Source organism: Dreissena polymorpha, chromosome 6 (assembly GCF_020536995.1).
Source record: "Dreissena polymorpha isolate Duluth1 chromosome 6, UMN_Dpol_1.0, whole genome shotgun sequence".
Classification (NCBI taxonomy): domain Eukaryota; kingdom Metazoa; phylum Mollusca; class Bivalvia; order Myida; family Dreissenidae; genus Dreissena; species Dreissena polymorpha.
The window spans coordinates 60072268-60099885 of record NC_068360.1 but is presented as its reverse complement, the minus strand read 5'-3'; the positions used below and the strand labels follow the sequence as shown (position 1 = coordinate 60099885).

General features: G+C 33.4%; 1 protein-coding gene across 1 annotated transcript; it reads right to left on the bottom strand.

The window, feature by feature from the left end:
- Nucleotides 1-9689: 9689 nt before the first annotated feature.
- LOC127834325 (trafficking protein particle complex subunit 14-like) lies at nucleotides 9690-27386 on the bottom strand. The gene is made up of 12 exons (XM_052360071.1): nucleotides 27009-27386; nucleotides 25237-25456; nucleotides 24381-24467; nucleotides 22912-23023; nucleotides 20025-20169; nucleotides 19132-19211; nucleotides 18775-18855; nucleotides 18346-18425; nucleotides 14799-14868; nucleotides 11196-11292; nucleotides 10410-10572; nucleotides 9690-10031 (listed from the first exon to the last, which is right to left on the bottom strand). Exons 1-9 carry the CDS (start codon nucleotides 27384-27386, stop codon nucleotides 14855-14857), a joined length of 1197 nt encoding a protein of 398 aa, XP_052216031.1. The 3' UTR covers nucleotides 9690-10031; nucleotides 10410-10572; nucleotides 11196-11292; nucleotides 14799-14854.
- Between the last annotated feature and the right edge of the window lie 232 nt (nucleotides 27387-27618).

Here is a 27618-nt window from a genome sequence, read left to right as displayed (position 1 = left end):
TGATCCGAATTTTAAACCTTACTTTCCAAATCCGTCGTCTAAACGTTCTTGTCATGTGTAATACATCTTATGATTGGTCAATAGCCAATATGGCATCCAATGAATGAATGAATAATATGCTGAGCATTACATCAGCCGGTAAAATGGCTTCTTCAACCACGCCGAAAGACGCACCGTCAAAATTAAAATCTAAAGTATGGGAACATTTCGGATTTTGCGAAGGTTCTGATGCAAAAGCAACTTGAAAAACGTGTTTTGTTGACGTAAGTTACCATATTGGTTTGTTTACTAAACTGTGTGCATTCTGTTAAGAAGTCAACTGGGAGTTGTTTATATACTTACATGTTTTTGTTTTCTGTTAAACACATGTGATACATTGTGCATTTTATGTTATTTAAGAATAACTCGACAGGAAGTTTTGTTCAATAAATTTGTTACTTATAAATGTTGCGTTTTTAAATTCTATTTAAAAAAATAAGCGCTTTAAATTCACAACATAATAAGTTATTAACAAATACAAGACATATTAATTCATGCTCTGTGCAAACCAAACATGAACTAGTTTGCAAAATAAGCAGCGTATAGTTTAATTTGAATCGAATCGAAAATAATCGAATCGGACCACTTGGTATCGAAATCGAATCGAATCGAATGATGGGTGAATCGTTAAAGCTCTACTCATCAGTAATAGTTCCCATTATAGATTAATTTGCTACAAACTGATAACAAATGAGACAAAACAATAAGTACAGATTTACACAGGAAATTACAACTTAGCCAAAAATGTCATTATACTAGAAAAATAGGCATTTTTAAGTATTTACCCTTTAAGTGTTTTGAAACCAAGGGGTCTTACAAATTCCAGAGCAGAAATAAAAATAGATAAGTGAGTCTGAGTCAGCAGGTTAAACAAGGGAGATAAATACTGCAAAATTGTGTACATGTTGTCTTTCTTTCAGCTATCTCTTAGTTGATAGGCTTATCATAAGTGCTAATGACTAAATCAGTTATGTTAATTATGAAAATTCTGTGTTATGGAAAATTACATAATAGAGTTAATGTTACATAATAATTACATAATGAAACCAAACTTTACTACACAGGAAACATATGTTCTGACCAAATTTCTTCACTATATACATATAGAGAAAACTGCCCCGCCCCCCTGGGGGCCATGTTTTTTTAACCGATCTGGAGCATTTTCGAACTCGTCCGAGATATCAATGAACCCAATGTTTTGACTAAGTTTCATGATGATTGGGCAATAATTGTGACTTCTAGAGTGTTCACAAGGTTTCTCTTCAGCCCCCTGGCGGCCATGTTTTTCAACGGACCGGCACCATTTTTGAACTCAACCAATATATCATTTAGACAAACATTTTGACAAAGTGACATAAAGATTGGGCATCAAATGTGACTTCTACAGTGTTCACAATGTTTTTTTGTTTTTTTACCTAGTGACCTAGTTTTTGACCCTGCATGACCCAGTTTCAAATTCAGTCGAGGTATCAATAGGACAAATGCTCTGACCAAGTTTCACGAAGATCGGACAATGAATGTGGCTTCCATAGTGTTCACAACTCAAAATGTTGACGCCGCACGACGGACGACGGACAAAAGGCGATCACAAAAGCTCAACATGAGCACGTTGTGCTCCGGTGAGCTAAAATGCGTTATTATCCCTCGACATAGGCGGAGGGATATTGTTCTGGCGTTGTCCGTCCGTCCGTATTTCCGTCCGTCCGTCTTTCCGTTCGTCCATCCGGAGCAATATCTTGGAAGTGCTTTGGCGGATTTCATTGAAACTTGGTATGAGTATATATATATGGATAATTGGATGGTGCACGCCAAGTGGCATTGTAAACCATCTGTTTATAATTGAGTTATGGCCCTTTGTAACTTGAAAAAATGTTCTTTTGTGTATCCAGAGCCATATCTTGGAAGTGCTTTGGCGGATTTCATTGAAACTTGGTATGAGTGTCCAGAAGCATATTGGCGGGGGATATCAAATCAACGAATTTGCTTGTTTATCTTAGTTCTATTGGTGATTTTTAATATCTTGTTTCACTAGTTTTATTGATCTTGTACATATTATATTTATTTTATCATTCAATCGTCGAATGTTGTCAGTGTGTCCTTGCATTTGAAACATTTTCAAAGATGTAATGAAATGATCCTTGGACGACGTTCTTTGACTTTACAAATAAAACAGCCAATAGCATGCAATTATAACGTCATGACTTGATGCAAAAATGAATTTAATAATTTAGATATTGAATTAAACAAGATGTGTTTGTGAAACACAATGTCCCCCTATATGATGTTTGACCTTGTAGGATGACCCTGACCTTGACCTTTCACCACTCAAAATGTGCAGCTCCATGAGATACACATGCATGCCAAATATCAAGTTGCTATCTTCAATATTGCAAAAGTATTCATAAAATAAGCGATTTGGGCCACATATATTTGACCTCTGACCTTGAAGGATGACCTTGACCTTTCACCACTCAAAATGTGCAGCTCCATGAGATGCACATGCATACCAAATATCAAGTTGCTATCTTCAATATTGCATAAGTATTTATAAAATAAGCGATTTGGGCCACATATATTTGACCTCTGCCTTGAAGGATGACCTTGACCTTTCACCACTCAAAATGTGCAGCTCCATGAGATACACATGCATACCAAATATCAAGTTGCTATCTTCAATATTGCAAAAGTATTCATAAAATGAGCGATTTTAGCCACATATATTTGACCTCTGACCTTGAAGGATGACCTTGACCTTTCACCACTCAAAATGTGCAGCTTCATGAGATACACATGCATGCCAAATATGAAGTTGCTATCTTCAATAAAGCAAAAGTTATTGCAAAATGTTAAAGTTGGCGCAAACAGACCAACAGACAGACCAACAGACAGGGCAATTACAATATGTCTCCCACTACTTTAGTGGGGGACATAAAAAACATCAATAAAACCGAAAAGACTATATACATGTATATATGAGAGAAATGAGCATATATTATAATTATACCATTGAAGATATGGTTAGGATTACTAGTATGTCATAATAGTATTATGAAAGTTGTCGCATCATTACTAGTATGTCATAATAGTATTATGAAAGTTGTCGCATCATTACTAGTATGTCATAATAGTATTATGAAAGTTGTCGCATCATTACTAGTATGTCATAATAGTATTATGAAAGTTGTCGCATCATTACTAGTATGTCATAATAGTATTATGAAAGTTGTCGCATCATTACTAGTATGTCATAATAGTTATATGAAAGTTGTCGCATCATAACTAGTATGTCATAATAGTATTATGAAAGTTGTCGCATCATTACTAGTATGTCATAATAGTTATATGAAAGTTGTCGCATCATTACTAGTATGTCATAATAGTTATATGAAAGTTGTCGCATCATTACTAGTATGTCATAATAGTTATATGAAAGTTGTCGCATCATTACTAGTATGTCATAATAGTATTATGAAAGTTGTCGCATCATTACTAGTATGTCATAATAGTTATATGAAAGTTGTCGCATCATTACTAGTATGTCATAATAGTAATATGAAAGTTGTCGCATCATATTCTAATAAATGATTACTAATCATTTATGTCAAACTTGGTTAATAGTTTGTGGTACTTCAATGTCTATTTAGTGCACAATTAATGCCATATTTTATAGTAATTATTTAAATGTTCACATTTTCAGAGGGCAACAAAGAAGACAATTTATGTTCTCCAATAAAACCAGTCACACTGAAGCTGCTAGTGTCCGTGGATCTACCAAAGACTGGAGATGATGATAAGGAGTCTCTCCTCACTGGATTGGACTTCATGCCGGACGGGAGGCTGGAGGCCGTGGACAGCATCAATAATAAATGTATCATTCTGAATGAAAGACTGCATAGACAAGGGACATCGTATAAGTTCAAGTGAAAACCACATGATGTTGTTTGCGTGTCTGAAAATCAAATCGCAGTTACAGTGGCAAACAAGAATGTATGTCTGCTTTCCGTGAGTCTTGACCATGTCATCAGCATAACAAACAAAACCTATACAGCATCCCAGCTATATTCTTTAAGCTGTGTGGCGGCCAATGAACTGGTTGTAAGTACATATGATGATCCGACACCTGCTAAAATTATATCAATGATGCCAATGAACACTTTAGGGGCCGATTTTAAGAACGTTGTTTTTCATAGGAAAAAAGTCTATGAAAGTAATTGCTGCTATGTCCAGTCTAAGAACACATTGGTCCTGACTGACAGGTATGCTCACACAGTATACATGTACGACACCGTGGAGGGCACTTCCAGAGCAATTACTGATCATAACATACAGGAACCTCGTGGCTGCTGTGTAGGGCCTGGTGACACAGTGCTGGTGTGCAGGAAGAACAAGAACTCCATCGTGCACCTGACAGTGGACGGTGACGTACTGGGTACCTACCCAGTGGATATGGAGTACCTAAATTCCTTATGTATAAGCAAGAAAGCTTCCACATTGGCTGTATCAAAACAGCCTTTCTGGCAAGAAAAAGTTGCAGTTATACAACATGTTGCCAGCATGAAACCCTTGGTAAAATGTGGTAATAATATTTAATTATTATTATAATCTAATTTTATTATTTTCAAATATGGATTCTGTACATAAAAGTTTAATCTACAACCTAAAATAAATATATATATCAAACAAGAATGTGGCAGACTGCATGATTAAATCAGTCAAACTAAGATTCTTAAGGCATGCTTCTTAAATTCTTAAACTAATTATGTTTAATGCACCAACACAGATGTATTAAATGTTTTAGTAATAATTAAACGTCTACATCAATACATAGATCGGTTAATTAAGTTATTATCTCTTCCCGACGCATTCAGTGAGTGTTTTGTATGTTCGTCGCGTGAGCGATGTAGAGTGTTCTTTTAAGCACTTCAAGCAGGATTAAGAGTGGTGACCATTATCAAGGTAACATACTGTTTTACATAGCCACCAAAAACATTGGAAAAAGTAATGTTTAGTGTTTTTTTTTTTTTTTTTTTTTTTTTTTTTTTTTATTCAATATCATACATACAATGTAAACATGTATATGAGCATACAACACAGTGATTGTACAAAGCAATAAAGTTCAGACATGTTATACAAGATATGCTAATATATATATATATTTTTTTAGAGAGAAAAGAAAAGAACAACAGAGAAATAGTTATGAACAATGATGAGTTGTATAAAGTCTGAAGAAAGCATACTGGACTTGTGTGTTTTGTTGTATATTCACAATGATCTTGTCCGATTGAGAAAAAAAAATAAACAAAACTATTTTAGAGGGATAAACTAACATTAGAGTGAAATGTATATTAGTGGACAAAACATTATGAGAATTTAATCCGATTCCATTTTTGTTCAAAGATGTGTAATGTGTCATTACTGAGGGCTATTTCTTTCTCAATCTGGATTTTTAGTTTAAGACTATGGACAAAACACTTAAAATTTGGTACTTGTTTTTTGTACTTCATGTTTAAGATAAAATATTTCATCAATATAACCATAAAATTCACAATATTATTACAGTCTATTGATTTCAATGAGTTAATTCCGAAACTTACATCTAAGAAAGATAGTTTAATGTTTAGTTGATGTTGTTCAAGAAAAGATATTAATTGATTCCAAATACGCTGGATGTGTTTGCACTCCCAAAAAAGATGTTCTATAGTTTCAATGTTTTCACTGCAGAAGTCACACAGATTTGAGTTAGATAATTTGCATTTATAGAGATATTTATTTGTAGCTATAATTCTATGGATGTATTTATATTGAAAATTTCTCAGTGTGCTTTCAATTGTTGCTTTATATGGCATGGTAAATATGTGTTTCCAATTTAGTTCATTTTCTCCAAAAATTTTGATTTTGGAGTTTTCTGTAGGGTTTTTAATTTGTAGTGTGTAAAATATTTTATTTGTTTTGTTTTTTCTTCCAAGTATGTTTTCTACAAATGTTGTTTGAGTACATGGTGTATTATTTGTATTGATTTCAGATTTAATATGTATGGGTATGCTTTTGATTAGTGTGTAGTACTTCAGAAAATTATTTGAAGGTATTCCGTATATGTAGCATATATTATCAAAAGAGTAGAAATCCTTAATTCTGAAGTCATATAATTGGTCGACATATTTAATGCTTCGTTCAAACCAGTCTTTATAGAAAAACGTCTTATTGTTTGACGTTATGTCTTTATTATTCCATATTATTGTTTTACTGCTGGTTTGGGTTTCTAAATTATGAGTGACATCACTCCACGCTGATAGAACATCAGACAGAAATATGTTTTCGTTTGCAATTTCATGTAAGATAGTATTGCTGATGTTACATTCAAAGAGTAAGGAGTCACCATATTTTTTTAGGATTTTCTGGTAGAATAATTTCCATTTACTCGTATTGGTACTATCTAGGTATCTTTTAACCCAGCTGCATTTGATTGCATTCAAGAATGAGTCAATGTTCGTTAATTGGATACCTCCATTTTCTACAGATTGAATTAGCTGAGTTCTTTTTATTTTATCAGGCTTACCGTCCCATATGAAATTAAATATTGCTGATTTTATATCGTTAATAACATCAATTGGTGGATTTGGGAGAACTGTAAATACATATATTAACTTAGGAAGTGCAAACGTTTTCAATACTGTGTTTTTTCCAATAAGTGTAAGTTTACGATGATGCCATGATTTTAAGCAGTTTTTAAAATTCTGTAATTTAGGTAGTATGTTTTTTAGAACTGTATCCTTTTCATTATTTGTGAAAGTAATTCCTAACGTTGTGGCTTCATCGGATGTCCAATTAAATTTCATTTCTTTATTATATTGAACATTACTTTGTTTTAATTTACCTACTCGTAGCACAGTACATTTACTTTTGTTTAGTTTAAGACCCGATGTCATTCCGTAAAGGGTTAGCGACTCTATAAGGTTATGGAAAGAATCGTAATTGTCATTTAAAAAATAAGTTGCATCGTCAGCAAATAGGGATTGTTTGATTTCTTCGTCAGGTTCTAGTGATATGCCTTTTATGTGTTTATTTGATTGGATGTGATGTGATAGATACTCGATGCAAATAATAAATAGGGATGATGAGAGTGGACATCCTTGTCGAACCCCTCGTTCGATGTTAAAACTGTTTGAAAAGAAGCCATTGTTAATGATTATACTGTTAATATCGGTATAGAATAGTTTGACCCATTGAATGAGACTTTCACCAAAGTTCATATTTTCTAAGCAAGAGAACATAAATGAATGATCAAGCGAATCGAATGCCTTTTCAAAGTCTGCAAAGAATATTAGACCAGGATTATTTGAATTGTTGAAATAGTTTATGCATTCTTGGATAAGACGAACGTTTTCACCAATGTAACGTCCTTTTATGAAACCAGATTGAGATTTTGAAATGATTGATGGTAATATTTTTTTTATTCTGTTTGCTATACTTTTAGTTGCAATTTTATAATCATTGTTAAGTAAACTTATCGGGCGCCAGTTTGATAATGATTCTAAGTTTTTTCCAGGTTTTGGAATAAGTGATATAATACCTTGTTTTTGTAGCGTAGTTAAGTTTTCGTTGTTAAATGAATAGTTAAGTGAATTAATTAGATGTGTTTTTATATCATTCCAGAATATTTTATAAAATTCGATTGTGATGCCATCAGATCCTGGGCTTTTGTTATTTTGCATTTCTTTTAGGGCTAATCCACATTCATATTCATTAAGCAATCCGTCGCACAGTTGTTTTTCCTCCTGGTTTAAAGCGTGATGTGTATTTTTAAAAAGGGTGTTATTTTCAACATTTTTTCTTTTATAGAGGGTTTCGAAAAATAAACGTTGTTCTTCTAGTATTTGAGTTCTGTTTGTTATATCTTTGCCATTGACTACTAATTTGTGTACAGTTTTTTGTTCACTTCTACGTTTTTCAATGTTTGCGAAATATTTTGTATTTTTTTAATTGTGTTCAACATGCTGTGCACGCGCTCTTTGTATTATTCCATTGAGATGTGTGTGATAGATTCCATCTAATATTTGTTTTTTTAATGTTATTTCATTTTCAATGTCGGTGGTATCATTTGTGTTTGTTTGATGTAATTGTTTGTCAAGTGTTTCAATGGTTTTGATGGTGTCAGTTTCAAGTTTGTGTGTTTCTTTTTGTTTAAATGATGTGTATCTAATTGTTGTGTTACGTATATTTCCTTTAATTACTTCCCATAAGGTGTTTGGGTTTGCATCTTTATTATTTTGAACTGTATTTAATATTTCCTGTTTTATTTGTGTTTGATATTGTGTATCTAATAAAATGCTGTTGTTAATTTTAAAGTATCCTGGGCCTCTTTCAGGTTGTATATTGTGGAGTTTAAGTTCAACTAGAGAGTGGTCAGTCATAAATCCTGGTTTTATGTTACATGTGTCAATAATGTTGCAAAGAGATTCAGATATTAAAAAATAGTCTAATCTACAAAATATTGTTGGTTTTGTGTTTGAGTGCCAGGTGAATTTGCTTTCGTTTGGGTATACTGTACGCCAGATATCTATCATATTGTAGGTTACAATTATGTTATTTAAAATGTTTCTATTTTTAGTATGAGTATAAAGGTTTCCATTCTTTTTATCCAATAATGGGTTCAGGACAGTATTGAAATCACCACCGATTATAATATTTTTATCTTGGTTATTAATTATAAAGGATTGTAATGTTTCGTAAAATGTGGAATCGTCTATGTTAGGGCCGTAGACGTTGATGAGTGTTATTTGTGTTTCGTGTATTTTGATATCTATACTTACTTGTCTACCAATTATTATTTCCTTAAAGTTATCGACTGTGACCCCTTTATTATTTTTTATCAGAAAGGCAATGCCTTGTTTATTAGTATGTTCTCCACTGAGATAGATTTCTCCGTCCCATTCATCTTTTAAGGTTTGTGCTAAAGTAGGTGTCCAATGACATTCTTGTAAAAGGCATATACTATATTTCTTTTCGTCTAACCATTTGAAGATTTTTATTCGTTTGTCTTTATTGTTTAATCCTTTAACATTTAAAGTACATAATTTAATCATTTAAGTGGGTGGAGGGTGATGTGAATGGTAATTTGTATGTGCTTGTCCAGTTAGTTTCTATCTTAAAACATGTCCAGTTTGTTTCTATTATAAGACATAGGATGTCCATACATACAAACAAAAATAGAAAACAAAAATTATGGATACAGAAAGATGAATATTCCTTAGATATGAAGAAGTGAAAAGAAGTAATCACAAAAGTGAGAAAAAAACACAATGAACCTCTGGTCCCAACTAGGAAACAAACATAATAGACAGAGAAAAACATAAAATTGAAAATGACAATGAGTGTAATGGTAGCTTGGCTAAACATTACAAAGATAAAGAGAATAAAAGAGCATATGCAATCAGTGGATAGTATATTTTTTCATTATCTTTCAAACAGTTATGTTGAAATTAAGAATTTTGTTATATTTTTAAGTGCAGATATAATCAATATAATGTTATTTAAATTTATTAAGTTGATTTATTTTTAAAATAACAAAAATGTATTAAAATTATGCTATTTCATTGGACGCATTTTTTTAAATGCAGAAATGAATAGTGTTGTAATCAAAGTGGCTGCGGTTTTATTTTTTATCCGTGATTTTAATGAAACATATTGAATATGCGTGCATTGAATCAATCAATTTTTGGCAGAAATTTAACAAATAGCACATACAAATAAAGATATGAGCGAACATTTCCGATAACTTTTGAATCATCCCTTGTTTTTAGACACTATATTCGCAATTACAATTAAATAAAACTGACCTTTGATCAAACTTATTGACTTAATTATTGTCAACTTTAACAAGGCAAGAGTTCTTAATAAAGTTATCAGCACTCAGTAACAGCTTCTCATATTCCACTGCGCTCAATGACCGGATGTTCTTTTGTAACCAAGGTGACTGCGGATCACGGCGTTTTCTGTAACATCACAGACAAGATTTAAGACATTTCTTATCGAAAGTGCACTAAGTTTAATCTATATATGAAGGATGGCGACCGAGAGGATATAAAAAACATTGAATTAAAGTATGTTTAAAGGTACAGAAACAGCAATTGGTAAACGTTATTCATAATTAAACACTTCTCGCAAATTGAATATCAGAATGCTTTCGCAATTCAGAAAAACAAGCAGCGTTCACGCAAACATTGAAATCTTTTAGCAGCGTACAGAGTTAAACAGAGGTGATGAAAACAATTAAAAATCAAAATTGTTATATGTTCACTATGTTACTATGATAATTAGACAAAAATACGTATCGCAGATTATCTGTTATGCACTCAAGAAAATTAAAATACCCTGAAGTAAACAGTTCATCCGAGATATCTTGTCCGAGGTCAGAAAACGACAGAGATTTATGATGCGGTGATAGTTTTGGCACTAAATCACTAGCAGTCAGTCGGCTGTTGGATTGTATCCCCCCAATATCTTCTAACGTTGAGTGTAGCATTTGTGGATCGTCTAAAATATATAATTATTCAAACTCTTTGCATTTTATTGTATGTGAATTACTCAAACATGAAGACCCGGTTCAGGGCAATCAACCAAAATTGGTATCACAAAATTTGAAATTAGATAACAAGGACGACTTGTAAGGTGAATACAATCCTACCAGATACATTCGAGCCTGATGCGTTTATCTGAAAAAAACAGAACCCTGATACATAATAAACAAGAGTTCAACGGTCGGAGACATGTGCCCCACAAACAAGGCTTTGAACTAGTAACTCCAAATTCAATATGGGTCATCTAATGTCCAAGGCAAATGCACATGTGAAGTATCAAGCCAAACGATCAATTCGTTGATGAGTTATTGATCGGAAACGATTTTCACACTTATTGTTACAGTGACCTTGACCTTTGACCTAGTGACCCCAATTTCAATAGGGGTCATCTACTGTCCGAGGCCAATGCACAAATTAAGAATCAAGCCAATCGGTCTATTCGTTCACTAGTAATTGATCGGAAACGAACTGGTCTACCAACTGACCGACATCCATCAAAACAATTTACCCCCTCTTCTTTGAAGGGGGTCATAATTAACATAATTGCTTAATAAAGCGGCACATAAACAAGTATCATACCGGACTGAGTGGATAGCGGGCTTGTTTGGTTAGTCATGGTGGATGAATCCGACACAGGAATAGAGTAGCGCAGATTCACCTTCATGTGTTTACACACCTACAACAAGCAGACCGAAACCAAAATATATCAGCCGCGTTCTTAGTTAACTGAGAAGAATGCAGTCCACGAAAGTTAATCTGGTCAGACACTGTTCGCCTAAAGTGGATTTGTTTGGTTAGAAGGGACTTCCTTGCAACGTTTACAAAAAATCCATAAAAACGATAAATGCCGCCCCTGATTTGCTTGTGCGGACTGCATTAAGCCAAGTTTTAAAAGAACGAGGCTCATAACCGAATATAAACGTTGAATGAAGTCTTATGCAATAACACACTCATTTAATGGTACTGACAAGTAAGATATTGGGGGAGGGGAAGAATAATACTCGCTCACTGCAAGATATCATATGGGAAATACGTTAAAGATAAGATGTGATTCCCTTGACTTGAACCTAACACAAGTGAAGATAAAACAAGAGTGCCTGAAAGGCCCAAAGTCGCTCACCTGAGATAAAAAGAAATGACTTGTTTTTGGCGCAGGTTAAAGCCACACACCTTATTTGGCATAGTAAATTTAAGAATAAATAAGAAACATATTTTATATATGCCAATTAGAATATATCCGGTGGTTACAAGGTAGTAATCTGTTTTTTTTGCGATTAACAACTTAAAAATAATCGCGTTTGTCGAAACGGACGTATACGTCCAGAAATCCTACTTTCGGTTTTAAAAGCGGTACCCTTTGAAAAATAATAAATTATTTGCTAACTAGGCTATAGATTTAATTTTATCTAAGCCAATTATAATATATCTGGTGGTTACAAGAAAGAAATCCGTCTTTTTTTAGCTTTAAAACTTAAAAATAATCACGTTTTTCGAAATTGACGCACACATGTATACGTATGGAAATCCTACTTTCGGTTTTAAAAGCCATTTGAAAACTAATAAATTACTTGCTAACTAGGCAATAGATATAACGACAATTTTGCACACTTTCAAATTGCATCGATATGTTTTAATTAACGTGTATTTCATTTCAAGGTGTGTGGCTTTAATGTAAGATAGCTTTGTTCCCAATAGTTAAAGTACACATAGAAACTGATCCCGATTTAAACTGTTGAAAAAATAACTAAGTTCAATAGTAAGTTGAGAATCATCAAAGTTATAAAAAATGGAATCATCTTCATCTCTGATCTTTATTAAACTCTTAGATGTTGGTAAATTTCCCTAATGTCCATTTCTAGTCCAAAATACTAATTAATTACCAGTGACGCAGATTCTTTAAGCAGTAAAAATTTAGTTTTCGGGATGCTTATAAGCCCTGTTTTATACACCCTCAGGCTAGAAGGACATTTGCCAATAGTCAACATCCAATAATATACTTCAATACATCTTTTCTGTGCTAAATTCAATTTTAATTGGCTTTTGCATAGTCTAAGAGGAGTGTTGAGATTTTGATTGACAGACAAGGATCTAAGACAAGGCATTTCAATACCTCCCTCTGTGACTCCTCAGCTTAGACAAAGGAAACATGACAATTAACTAAAATTCATGTATAAAAATAAGAGTCAAAATAATACAAAACTACAAAAAGCATATTCATGTTCCTCTAACAAAATGCTTCATTTGAGTATAAACATGACATATATTGGTTATCAGATGACAGACTTGTGTCATTAATTAGTTACTGGCAGTTGAGACATTAAACATCATCTAAACACTACTTTGAAAGAAATGAATTACAGTATGTACACAAACAAAGTATATACACATGTAAATGCAAAATAATGAAACCCTATCGTGCAAAAGATGCATGAAAATGATCAGCATTATGTCTCCTTTATAGATGGTCATTAACTACTGCACTAAATATGTACAGGTGAGCCAGTGCATTCTACTGGAGTCAAGGTTGCCATGGAAACAGTTTCATAGCACAGTAGTCTGCTGAGATTATTGATTTTCCCAATCCAATTGATCTTAGAAGATGTTCGATCAATTCACCAAAACACAGTAGGTTAACTTGGCTTATCAGTAAAGATCAAAGATAAGGCTCTACAGTGTATTAGTACATGTACAGTTATTTTATGACATAGAAACAATAGGTTTATTAAATTGCATGCAAACTACTGTCTTTATGTACATCACATTATATGAAGGAAGTCCCAGGTTAAACAAGGGAGTAAACTATTAGAAATTATGTACAGGTTATCTTTCTTTAACATTATTGCTTATCAGAACTAGACTGTTCACATGTATTCACTATATACATATAGAGAAAACTGCCCCAACCCCTTGCGGCCATGTTTTTCCACCCTTCATGACCATTTTCGAACTTGTCCGAGATATCTATAAAATCTATGTTTAGAACAAAAATTATACGGTATGATGATAAGGCAAAAAATGTGACTTCTAGAGTGCACAAGCTTTGTTTACTATATAAATATAAGGAAAATGACCCCCCCCCCCCACTGGCGGCCATGTTTTTTTACCGAACCATTTTCGAACTCAACCGTCATATCCAGAAAACACATGTTCTGACCAAATTTCATGAAGATTGGACCAAAAATGTGACTTCTAGAGTGTTCACATGTTTTCACTATATACATATAGAGACAACTGCCCCGTCCCCTGGTGGCCATGTTTTTTCACCGATCTGGACCATTTTGGAACTCGTCCGAGATATCAATAAAACCAATGTTTTAACCAAGTTTCATGATGATAGGGCAACCATTGTGACTTCTAGAGTGTTCACAAGGTTTCTCTATAGCCATATAAGAAATACTGCCCCGCCCCCTGGCGGCCATGTTTTTCAACGGACCGGAACCATTTTTGAACTCAACCAACATATCATTTAGACAAACATTTTGACAAAGTTACATGAGGATTGGGCATCAAATGTGACTTCTTCAGTGTTCACAAGGTTTTTCTTTTTTTGACCAAGTGACCTAGTTTTTGACCCAGCATGACCCAGTTTCGAACTCAGTCGAGGTATCAATGGGACAAATGCTCTGACCAACTTTCATGAAGATCAGACAATAAATGTGGCCTCTAGAGTGTTCACAACTCAAAATGTTGACGCCACACGACGGACAAAAGGCGACCACAAAATCTCAACATCAGCACGTTGTGCTCAGGTGAGCTAAAAATAACACATTCATGTTCATAAGTTCACTCTATTTTAAGAAATCAACAAAGGTAAGCAAACATCTAACGGAACAATATTGGATTCATAAAGACGTCTTTTAAAGTTAAGAAAAAGCCAAATAATCCCTGTCAACGAATTCAACAAAACATATGAGCCGTTCTCAGAGAAAACCAGGCGTATTGCAGTCCTCATAGGCTAATCAAGAATGAAACGTTCCGCCTAGAATGATTTTCATTTTGAATATTTCATAAAAGCGGTAAGTCTCGTCCCTGTGCAGTCCGAACAGGCCAATCTGGGACTATAGTTTGCATTAATCCTGGTTTTCCCAGAGACCACCTCGATCATATCGTTTAAACAATTCAGGCTTTGATTTCTGAATGACTAAATATAATGTTTATCAAATGAAAACATAGCATGCTTACCTCGTATAAGCCTAAGCGTAACGCCCTGAAGTGAACATTGGCTTCCATAGTCTCCCCTACCTGACATGCACTTGGAAGAAAACAAAAGGAACATTACAAGTGACACTTATATTTTTATTTTATTTTTGCAACAATATCCAGCCCGATTTGTAAGTTCTGTCAGGATTGTTTACATGCAAGAATACCCCAAACTGTATTAATCCAACTACATTCATTACATCTAATGTATGAAAAAAGGTTAAACAATCTATAGCTGAGTAATTCTAGTACAAAGCTCACAAACAAGATGGCCATGAGACCCTAGGTCGCTCTCCTGAGCCATGTATAACTAACCTGTTATGTGTAGATTTGTCATGTTTGTAAAATCACTTTGGTTTGATTCATTGTGTTTATCTCTTTATGACACAGACTTAATGTGAAGACAGTATTAGAAATATATCTATAAACATAGAAAAACAAGTTACCCCTAGAGTGGGGCAAATTTTTACCATAGGGGATTTATTTGAACAGACTTAGTAGAGGAATAAAATGTTGCTCATTTTCAGAAAATATATATTTTTTAATTTATTAAGTAAATAAGTCAATATAAACCATGTGACAATGATTATGTATAGTTTTGACCCAAATGGCATGATTTCCAACTAATTTAGAAAAAGAAAACTATACCATGTTACTCACTAAATATCAAACCCTTACTCTTGCAGTTTCAGAGATTTTTTACGTTCATAATATTAATTACTGTTTAAATCTCTTAAATTTATTTCACCTCTAAGAATGCCAAGTTTTAACCCAAGTGGAATAATTTAAAGAAGCGGTTGACCACTATTTGGAACAAGAGCACCGCATAACGGGTGCCAAAGCTCGGCTGCGAGTGCAGTTTTGAATAAATAAAAGCTTGTCAGAATTTTTTTAAGAGGTCTGGGTAACCTTGACCTAGTGACCCAAAAATGGGTGTGGCATGTAGAACTCATCAAAGTGCATCTACATATGAAGTTTCCAAGTTGTATGTGGTAGCTATTTGATTTTAGAGCCAAATGTCAAGGTTTTAGCATGACGCGAACGGTAGACACCGGATGACGTACGGCAGACGCCAGACGGTGGACTACGAGCTGGCTACGACAATACTTCGAGTTTTGTCCAAAAACTGCCGAGCTAAAAATTACATCTCAATAACAAACCTCTTAGCCTTGATTATTTTTACTACTTACATATAAGGAAAACAAGTAACCCCAAGGTCAGAGCTAATTTCTTGTTTAGCTCCAGTGAACTACATACTAGTATACAATTTGCTGAAAAGAAATAACAACTTTTTAGGAGGGTAACCAAACCTGTAATGTTCCATTAAAAGCGGTCAAAGATTTGTGGATAAGAGGTCGACAAATGAAAAAACGTTTACACACACACACACACGCACACACACACTGACGAACAACAGACAACAAATTATCTTAAAAGCTACTCATTATAACTATGTGCACAGGTGTGATAAATAACAACAACATTTGTAAACAACAAACAAGTTTTACTCTGACATAAAATTAGCAGAGAGTAATTACTCTTAAATGCTTAAGAAGAAGTTATGATATTTGCAATCTGCACAGCCTCTCAGTTGTTCTTATCATGGTATAAAGTTTTGTTACATCCCTACAACCCAAAGAGCATTATATCTAAGATAAACATTACATCTTTTTTATCTCTTTGTGAACACGTATCGGAACTTATGAATATATGCGTCAAACAACAAAAATAAGCAAATGACACATCTCTGTAATAATGAAGAGATATCTGTCGACTATTTCCACTGTATTATAGGTATTCAACTTTAAAGAAGTCCAGAGTTATGCTCTACACAAGAATGAGACTATACAAAACAAAATAAGCCAAGGGCATTAACTCCTATAAATACTTACAACAGAGTTATTGTTCTTGAACTCTGCACTTAATGTCTGTATCCCAATTCATTGCACAAAGGTTTATTTAAAAGCCTTCGTTTCTGAGGAAATTATATTATGCACAAGAATTTCTGTCATTACTTTCCAGGTTATTTACAAATGTAAATAATGTTAATACAAATGGAACTATGCTCTGCATATGGACATTTACCAAAGGAAAATAACTATACACAATTCTGAACAGAGAGTTATGGTACATGTCCACTGTGCATCCCATGAAGACTATCAAAACATACATGTATAAGTTTTATGTAAATCCCTTCAGCACATTCGAGTTATGCTCTGCATAGAAGAAAAAAGACTACACCAAAACTAAACAAAAAGGCAATAACTCCAAACATACTGATATTAGAGTTGTTATCTTGTACACTTACTCTCAATATCATCTACCAATTTCTAAAATTGTATTGCAAGAAAATTAACCTACAGCAATAACTCTGAAATGGAAAATTTGGAACACAGGTGTTTCATAAGAATCAAACTCTGTAGAGGACAACTGTACGACAGTCAATACTTAATATTAAACCTCCTCTTGTGGTTTCAGGCGAGAATATTAGTTCCACTATTATAACCTATTTTAAGCTCCAGTGAACTACTTATGTGGCAGACCAGAATGAATTGAACATTTGTGAACATTTGTGAAAGTGATTAACCCAAGAATTGAATTTAAATCTGCATAAAGTTTGGAGGAGGGAAAAGTTTTGACCGCGGACATGATGTTTCGACCGATGCAGGTCAAACATCCACTACACTTCAAGCTCAGATGAGCTGTCGATAAACACAGTATCTGACAACATAAGGAAATTACAACACCGCACAACAGAAAAGTACTGGTTTTACCCCAGCAGGACTGACGGTTCTTCACACACAAGACCATCTGCAGTGTGTGTGGTCAACATGTGGCCATTATCCTGTTCGTCTTTGTGCATGAATATTACACACCAGAAGTTAAAAAACAATTTCTTATATGTCTTTCTTCTATTAAACACAGATGACGAGAAAAAATATCTGGGTTTTTGTTTGGGGGGGGAGGGGAACATATGAAATTGTGTGGGGCATAAACATGTATATAGACAGTTCATATATGTAATAATTGCTTGAACTTAACATTACAAACTCTGATACTTTCTTAATGCATATAGTGTGTATTGCATGATACATGTAGACTTGATACCTACAGCTCATTGTTAGTATAAATAAGCTGCGCTGTGGGAAAACTGGGCTAAATGCATGAGCGTAAAGTGATCCCAAACATTAGCATGTGCAGTCTGCTCAGACCGATCAGTGACGGCACTTTCAGACTTTGTGGATTTTTTCATTTAAGGAAAATCTCTTCTTAGCAAAAATCCAGTCTCAGAAGAAAGTGTTGTCCCTGATTACCCTGTGCAAAATGCAAAGGCTAATCTGAGACGACATTTTACACACATGCCTTTAGCCCAGTTTTCCCAGAACTAGGCTGGATTAGTCACAAAAAGTAAACATTTTATGTTTATATGTTGCACATTAACTATTCAAGCATATGTGTGATATGTTGGGTAATGTATTTAATTTCATTACATGCTTTGATATATAAAACAACAACATAGAATTCCTACCTGCAGATGGGGGTTGCCATGACAACCGAATTGACAGAAACTCATGAAGGTTATTCTGTATAGTATATGTTATGCAGACCCTGAAATATATTCTGAATGGTAAATGAAACACTCATGTGGAAAAAATGACATCCTGGAAATTATTCTTTGTTTAAATTCATTTTATAATTGGTCATCTTAAAAATCCTAGCAATGTGTGTATCTGGTACATCAGTTTTGTTTCTCCCTTCATAAGACAATTTCAAAAGAAAAATATTTTGGCTAAACGTGTTTTAAAACTTCAACCTTTATGTATGTGCCTAGACTGGATTTCAAAAAAGATAATGCCATGTTTGTTTATTCATATACTTGTATGTTTGTATTTAATGGAAAGGAACATTTTCTTTATATTTGTTTTATTTCTACATGTTACAATTGTATTATACTTGCCTTTCACCTTTCTTAAATGAAGATTTGTTGCAACATGCTGACATTATAAACAATCCTTTCTTCAGCTTTAAGTTAGGCAACCTAAAATCATAAATAAGCCATCATAGTTTTTTGTTGCAGATTCATCAACTAAAATATAGTCTTTAACATAATTCCAATAAAGTGCAGTGTATTGCATTACAGATATTGTCATACTGTTAACTTAATACATAAAATGTTTGTGAAAGTCAGAGTTTATTTACAGGTCCCCTCGGCGTCTTTGCCACTGCCTTATTTACAGACCTATTATCAGATACAAAGGAAGATTGAATACATTAAAGGAGAATACAATATATTAAAGCAGAACTTAAAATGAACCTGTATGTTGTAGCAATGGTAAACTGCTTCATGGAATCCTTATCAATGGCCCATGTCAACTGTGCTTCCCATGACAGCTCCTGCAACATCAAACATAAGAGTTAACACTGTAACATTCGATATGCACTTAAACACGCACTTTTATACGTTACACTGTTACGAAGTCTTCATTACCAACTCTAACATACTGTTAATCACAGCAAACAGCATAAAACCTACACAGACTCCGAGTTACTCGGAGGCTGTTCTGGTTTTATTCTGGTGCATGTAGCTGTTTTCAATTTGCGTATGAGTGGAAATAAGTTAAACGGAAAGGTTTGAAGAGTGGCAATAGCAGTTCATTCAAATTAAAGGTGCTCAAAATAGCAGTGTCCAACTGTAACTTTATCGATTCATGAACAGAGATGCAAAAAATTCTTTGCTATTAAGTTCAGTTTGCAATGTATTGTGGCATTTTCTTTAAAGAAAAATGTGCTATATTAACCTGCTAGATCAATCCAAGCACAGTTTAAACATGGAAGGAATAAATTCTGTTTGCAACAAATATGGGAATAAAAACGAAAGTATATACTAAAAACAACCATTTTATTAAACAAAATATATAAACAAATGTTTTTGCAAACCAAAATATGTCACTTTAAATGATAACTTCCCCAGTCATTTGACAATACCTGCAACATGCACAGGACCCATTTTCTACAAATGGATTATTCGTACCATGCATTTCAAACATTTCACCATGCAAATTAATTATCTTTAGATGATGATTCTTATTTTTTCAATAATTGTTAAAGTGATTTTTAACTTTCATTGTATTACAGCTAAATAGACAGCAACCAAGAAAATTGCAGAGCAACATTAGTTCACATATTCAAACACTAAATACAACTTACATCTTTTAGACAGCTATTATGAAGTGCATTCACATTAATATTGGCAGCAAGTGAAACTTTTTCCCCAGGTAGTAGACGTTCAGGTAAAATAGTCCCCTGGTCATTCATCAGTGTCGCAATATTGTCACTATGAAGCAAGCATAGTCTGGATAAAATAGAAAAAAATCCTTCAAATTTCTTCAGATAGCAGCAAAGAGGAAATATACTACAAAACAAACTACCGGTTTTACGTGATGTTTGAATAAGACATCAACCTAGGAATTAACTGTGTTTTATTCAACAATCCATTATTCTGTAGTCAAATAGACATCTGCATACATGTATAATATAAAATGCATTATACAAATTGATTTTACTTCAAAGCTGGATTTTTAATTCCATTTTTTAATCCTCAAAAAATTAAACTATAATCATATATGCATCAACACAGTAAAATAAATACAGTTAAACTGATAAAGAATACAACCACTGTTCATGTAAAAGTCATGGAAAAGTGCTTAATTTAATAAAGTGTAAACAGATTATTACAAAAATTCACATAGAACACAAAATGAACAGTTTTGTTTGAGAAAGTCTGCTAAATGATGTCAATGCCAAGTTTGATGTCATATTCCAAATTCACTAAATACAGTGTTTCCATAACAACAATAGAAAATATAGCTCGATTTCACAGAATAGAAATAATTTATACTATATCAAGCTCATGGCAGATGTGGTTGTATTGATTGGAAAATATCTGTGTTTTTTTTATAAATATGATACAAATAATTCTTAGCTATGTTTTGGTTGTTTTATTAGCATGGTAATTTTTTTTATATATTTTATAAAATTAAGTTCATCGCAGTAATCTAGTCTGAAACTTAAATAAAAGTTTGTAGAGGAAAAATGAGCTTATGACAGTCCCTCATTGCTGATTATAGTTCTGGCCATGTTCCTATTTCACAAAGTTTAATGTTACTGTGTGGTCTGCAAGGTGGACTCGAGTCCAATTAACATGTATTAAAACAAGGAAACAAGGGGAAAATGTTGAAAATGCATGTAAGTGAGTATATACAATCTAATCACTTTTTTAAAGCAATACAAACCTGATAAATACCAATCTATAAAAAAAAATCAGAAGAAGGAGCAACAGCAAATAAAGGAAAGTATAGTTTTATCAAATTGAAAATTATTTGCTTCAGTATAGCCAAAAACTACTTCATGTATACTAGAAATGAGCAGTGCTGGGTAAACTATTTTACCCTGTGGAAATTCGTTCATACAAGACATAGACACAATTTGGGTTCTATAACACACATGTGTAAATGAGACTGAACGTATTTGTTATAAATGCCATTGAAGTAAACAATATTTGATTGATGGTGCCATATAAATATTGTTAATTAATTTATTAAACATTCTTTGGTCATATCCATATGTTAGTTTAAAAATAAGATTGCTAGAATAAAATGTTGACATTGAAATCATATATTCTCACTTTAAAGCCAGATGTGTACGTTGCCTAAGAGGGTAAATGTCTAAGTTAGATAATAAAAAAAACATATGAAATCTCTAAATTAAGTTTGTAAAACCGTTAAATATATAGAGTTTTGAAAGACTTAATATGTATTTGCTTTTTTGGCCTGAAAATAGCAGAGATCACATAAAATTACTTACATAATATATATCTTTATTTTTGACACTGTGCAACACATGAAGTTTTATCCACTTAACGTTTTATCAATTTTTTGTGAAAAAAGCAAGATGGACGATGAATGTTCTTTGAATAGTCAAACAATTGTAAATATGTGAAATAGATCATTCAATTTAGATTTAAAGCATTTAAAACAACAACATCAGTTCAATTGTTAGAAATAATGAAGTGAGTGAAAGTACAGATATTGTAGGAATTGTGGAATTACCCTAATGACTCTAAAACCTAATTAAGATAATAGCAGTATTAACACATAAATGGCATTCAAACAAAAAATAATTAACGGCACCTAGTCAAATCCAAGATCGCTCAAAATAAATTGCAAGGTGACTCCTGGGTAATTAAAGAAAAACAAAACCTTATCTAGAAGCGGGGGAAAGTTAATCTAATATTAACAAGGAATACCGTAATTTTTAGCCTAAAGAACACCAAATAAAAATGTGTGTGATATTGTTTGATAAAAAATGGCTTTAAAGGGACCGTCAACCAGATTTACGAAAAAATAAAAGTTCTAAAATACCTTTTTTTTTACAATTATTAGTTTATATTGATTAAAATATCACGACTGGTACGGTATATTACATTACTTGAAAAAAGTTCATATTTTCAGTATATTCGGTAACAAAATTTCGCAATGTGAAATCGAAAGTACATCGCGAAAATAGGTGACATAACGATATACACACTATAAATAACGCAAGTAGATTGATCATTTTATATATAAAATATACACAATTCGCTAAGCATGCACAATTTGCATTCCTGGTTTTACCACGTGACAATGATGATCAATCTACTTGTGTTATTTATTGTTAACTGGTAGTTACCTGGTACACATACCCAGTAAAATTGTAACCGAATATACTGCAAATATGAAAACTTAACAACTTTTTTTAAGTAATGTAATTTTTCCAGTTTTAGGTAAGGCTACCATCTTGTGCAGCAAGACAGATCCATGTGCACAGTGTTGGAAGAGGACCTTTTGAAGGAACATTTGAGTACATTTTTATGTCACAATTTTTTTTAGCTCAATATAGATTTTTTTGTTTAAAAAATGGCTAAAAGTAAACAGACCTTGTAGATTTGAGACTTTCATAAAGAGTTTAATACACCTGATGATTTTTTAAATGACATTGAAAAAACGTTGCAATAAACAAGACACTACACGTTTACTCAATTTCAAACTCGTCCTACCGCTCATTTGTTGTTTCCTTCTTGCAAGGTAGGGATGTCCCAGATTTAGGACAGATTGCAGGCTTGAAGAAACATTCCTTGATGACAGCTGGCTTCTGAGAGAGATTAGACACTGAAATCAGCATGTATACCTGATATACAAACCAGTCAATATCTCTTACACAAGAACCAAGAGGGCCATGATAGCCATTAAGGGCTTACCTGAGTGTACACTTATAGTTGAAGACTCGACCTGGTGAAATGGTTTCATCTCACTTTACTCTGATTCAAACCTGGCCTAGATTGAGTCATAAATGTGGCCTCTAGAGAGGTTAATAATTTTTTTAGAGATTTGACAAGGTGACCTAGTTTTTTGGAAGCACAGATTCAATCTGGCATGAGTAATTGTCAAGATAAAAATTCTGATTAAGTATCATCAAGCTTGAGACATAAATGTTGCCCTTAAATTGGTAAGATTTTTAATGAAAGATTTTACCAGGTGACCAGTTTTTATTTCTGCCTTACAAGTTCAAACTTGGCCTAAGTAAGATCAGGATAAACATTATAACCAAGTTTCATCAAGATTAAATGAGTGTGGTTTCTAGAGTGGTAACAAGGTATTTCTAATATTTGACCTGGTGACCTAGTTTTTGGGCACACATGACCCAGATGTATACTCCTTATATAAATTGTAAAGATACACATTCTGACCAAGTTTCATCAATATTGAGTCATAAAAGAGCCCTCAAAAGTGTTAACAAAGATTTTATAAGGTGACCTATTTTTTTGATGTACATGACCCAGAATCAGAATAGGTCTTTATATTTTTGAGATTGAGACATATATGTGGCTTCTAGACTGGTAGCAAAGTTTTCCTATGATTTGACCTTGTGACCTAGTTTTTGAAGCATGTGACCCAGATTTGAACACAGCCTAGATATTGTCAAGATATTACCAAAAAAATCATTCTGACAAAGTTTTATCAAAACTGAGTCATACATATGGACCTATCAAGGGTGCTTACAATATTATTTAAGATTCAACAAGTTAACCCAGTTTTTGGACACCTTTTAACCCATATTCCATCTCAGCCTAGATATTGTCAAGCTTAATATTTTCACAAAGTTTCAACAGGATTTGATGAAAAAATGTGGCCTCTTGAGTGGAAATGAGCTAAATGTTGACAACAGACAACACACAACGCACGACGGACATAAGGTGACCACAAAAGTTCACTATTAACACTTCATGCTCAAGTCAGATAAAAATAATAAGAGAAATGTTTCAAGAGTCAATGGAAGCATAATATTTAGATCTTAGTTTCTTAAGTTGACATAGCATGCTACAATTTACTGGTAAAACAACAGTGTCATAATATTAAATGCCTGATAAAATGAAAACTAGGAATTAATACTTAACATTTGTGGTGTAAGAGACTTAAGCCGCATGTATGAGTAGTGTGTTTCTTAGGCTAATGTACTAGAACCTACCTTCCAAAAATACAGTTTTCTGGCTACCAACACTGATTTGCTGAAACATCATGAATGGGGGATGAATCACCTTGAATTTCCTTGAAACTGAAATACAATTTAATTTTAAAGAAAAAAATCAGAAATTTAATTTCATATTAACTATCATTTGTTCTTTAAACATTTGAGGTGTACAATTTACAAGTAGTGACTAGTCAATTAGTTGGACATATAATAAGATGCGATATTCAGTGGTAGCATGTACAATTTACAATTCATCACATCATATTCTATGGACCACAAGTTAATAGGTGTTGTATTGCATCAATTTGCATGATTATATGCAGATATTCTTACAGTTGTTTTCGTGATGTAGCTTTTTCAGATGTAAGCAAGTAAACAAATGTAAATACAGCTCAAGAATCAGATAGATTCGGAAAAGATGAACAACTTCTAAGCAACGTGTTTAAAATTGCTATTTCACACATAACGAATTTATCAGACATCAATTCTAATTGAAGTAGGTATAAAACTACTTCATAAAGGTGTTGTTAAAACCATTACATGTAGGCATTGACGCAGTCATTAGATAGTTGCATACCAGATTTCATGTCCACAAGTTAGTATTTACCTGGTACTTTATCGGTAAGCAGACAGTCTTTTAAATTAATATTTGTGAAAACTTATTTTTGACAACTCTCCCCTGATTTTTAATGCAATGATCTATTGCATCTGAATACATAGTATAAATTGGCCAAATTTTTGTCCAAAATTTGACACACAAAAAACCCTCGCTTCTTCAATTTATCATACAAATAATTACTACAAAGCTCTATAATAGATTACTCCATCAGATAGAACAGTTTCACAGTAATACCTAATTTTCCACCTTCTGCTTTGTCATTTGTGACTTCTTGCAGATTATCAAAGGTGTCTAACTTTGCTGGACTGCTAAGCCATCTTGGAGTGTGTTTACAGGCTGGCTGAATGAGGATGACAAGACTGGCCAGGCTGGTTTCAAATGGTAACTCTGGTATAGTCACCCGTACTGGTTTATGGTAGAATTTCTTGTCACATGAAAATGTTGGTTCCAGTGACTAAAATAATAATAAAATAACAGTCACGTATATTAGTCTAAATAACTGTACTCAGATGGGACATTTCAAGATGACTTTAGTTCCCTTCAAATACATTTGCTGAAAGGGGGAGCCCAAGAGAAATTGGCAATAGACAACACGGTTTTTACTGCACAAAAAAAAGCCAAAACACTAGGTATATTTAAAAAAAACACTTTTAAATCACCATGTTATTCTGCTTGGAATTCACAAAAACACACAATAATGCTCCACATGACAATTATTTGACAATCAAAGATGTACATCATGTAATGGGTTTCCCCCTTGTAATCCGATATTTTTGTGGTCTTACATGTGTAGATGGCAAGGGCAATCAGGTGGGTTAATATACATCAAACATTTAAGTGGCATTGTTCTTACAAAATTTTAAATTGTTTAAGTTTTACTTTATTTATTCAATTGTTTTAAAGTACTGGTAAGGCTTTAAAGTTTAAAACATCTTTTAACATCTAGCACCAATTTAGAGGCTCTGATTGAATTAGTTAAATGTAAATTTCTTTATGGATCAATTTGTAATAGTTTGAATTATTTTCAATTCAGTTTACATGATTTCATCCTTTTTTTCAAATTATTATTATTATACCGGATTTATATAGCGCCCTTTTCATGCAACAGTTCACATTCAAAGGCGCTTAAATATAGCTTTAAAAAGTACTTTAAGAGATTATATATTTTGTAGTTAAAACGCGTAATAAAACCAAAATTCTACACGCTATGACTATAGTCTGTGTCAAACAAAATGGGTCTTATGCAAATAATGCAATATTCCGCCATTGTATCTCACGAACAATACCCTACCAGGTTTCTATGTCATTACAGAGCTCAAGTAGGGGATTGAACCCACAACCAACAAAGTGGTAGTCAGATGCTCTAACCACGTCGCTAAAGAGCTAGCCTAACAGCATAGCTGTTGGACGTGACCTTAAATCACTACACTCCTATCCATCTTAATGTTTCAAGACCCCAGACGCTAAGCTACAAGTGTCGACCGCTACACAAGCGGCTCCCTGAAACCATTAGACAAAGCTCAGATCAATTTAGATCTACTTATTCACAGTTCCTGTTTGCCTTGTCACCATTATTGTGAAAATATGGAGCTCAACCGGGGGATTGAACCCAAGACCTCCAGAGTGGTAGTCAGACACTCTAACCACGTCTCTCAATAGCTAGCCCATAGCAAGGCTGTTAGAAGTGACCTTAAATCACTACAACTCAATGCCTTTATAATAGACAAACACAGTGCAATTTAAGATATTCAAACGAATTATCCGAACTTAATTTATAATGGCATGTTAAGCAATGTGCCATCTTACTGGCAAATTTGTTTGTATTAACTTGTGGAATTTGTATAAGAAAAAATAGGTATAGAGATTACTGAGCTTAATATGCGAAGAACGCAATTGCCTGTTAGGGATATTTAGCACACTGAAAAGTTATTGTGCCAAGCTTGATGAAAATAAATTTAGAATGATATAAATTTTATTTTTGATATAAACCGTATCAGTATCGATACCTGTTCGTTTTGCTGTTCCGACTCTTCATGATGACTTGCGGTGACATGACACGTTAGACAATCTGTCGATGAATGCAATGCAATACTGGGAAGCTTTTTCAAAGGAACAACCTTGTATCTAACATCAACACCATGGTTCAGTTGACGTTTTATTGAAGTGTTAATATTTTCCAACAGAGGGCTACGTCCTGGAGGGTGAACACTCTTCAGCCTGTTAACAGTTTCATTGGAAAGTTTTAATTTCACAAGCAGTGTGACGTGCTGTCCAATGAAATAGTGTTCAATCTCATTCGTTTTCGATTCAATAAACTTAGTTTCCGAAGTGTACCGTCCAAAGATAACCTCTGAGCTGTCAAAATTGACAATCTCTCCCGCCATATTATTAGCGCTGTAATTTACTGAAGTTGTGACGTTCGCAAATCATGGTTACAATGCACTAACTGCAATGTTCAAATAACAGCTTTGATCAATACAACAATAAGTTTATGCAAAGAATTAATACATTCTAGGTCTTTGGTTTATCTGAAGAGGTATGTAATTCTGTAGTGAATCTTACTTATTCAGCAGACGTTGTGTAAAACTTTGGATGCTTCAAAGGCGAATTATTGAG

Excerpts from the sequence above, each read along its gene's own strand:
- LOC127834325 (XM_052360071.1), bottom strand. The coding sequence starts at position 27,386 with ATGGCGGGAGAGATTGTCAATTTTGACAGCTCAGAGGTTATCTTTGGA. Across the intron at positions 19,212-20,024 it reads ATAATAGCTGTCTAAAAGAT|GAGCTGTCATGGGAAGCACA; the intron begins GTAAGTTGTATT and ends TTGATGTTGCAG. Across the intron at positions 18,426-18,774 it reads TCATTTAAGAAAGGTGAAAG|GGTCTGCATAACATATACTA; the intron begins GCAAGTATAATA and ends AATATATTTCAG.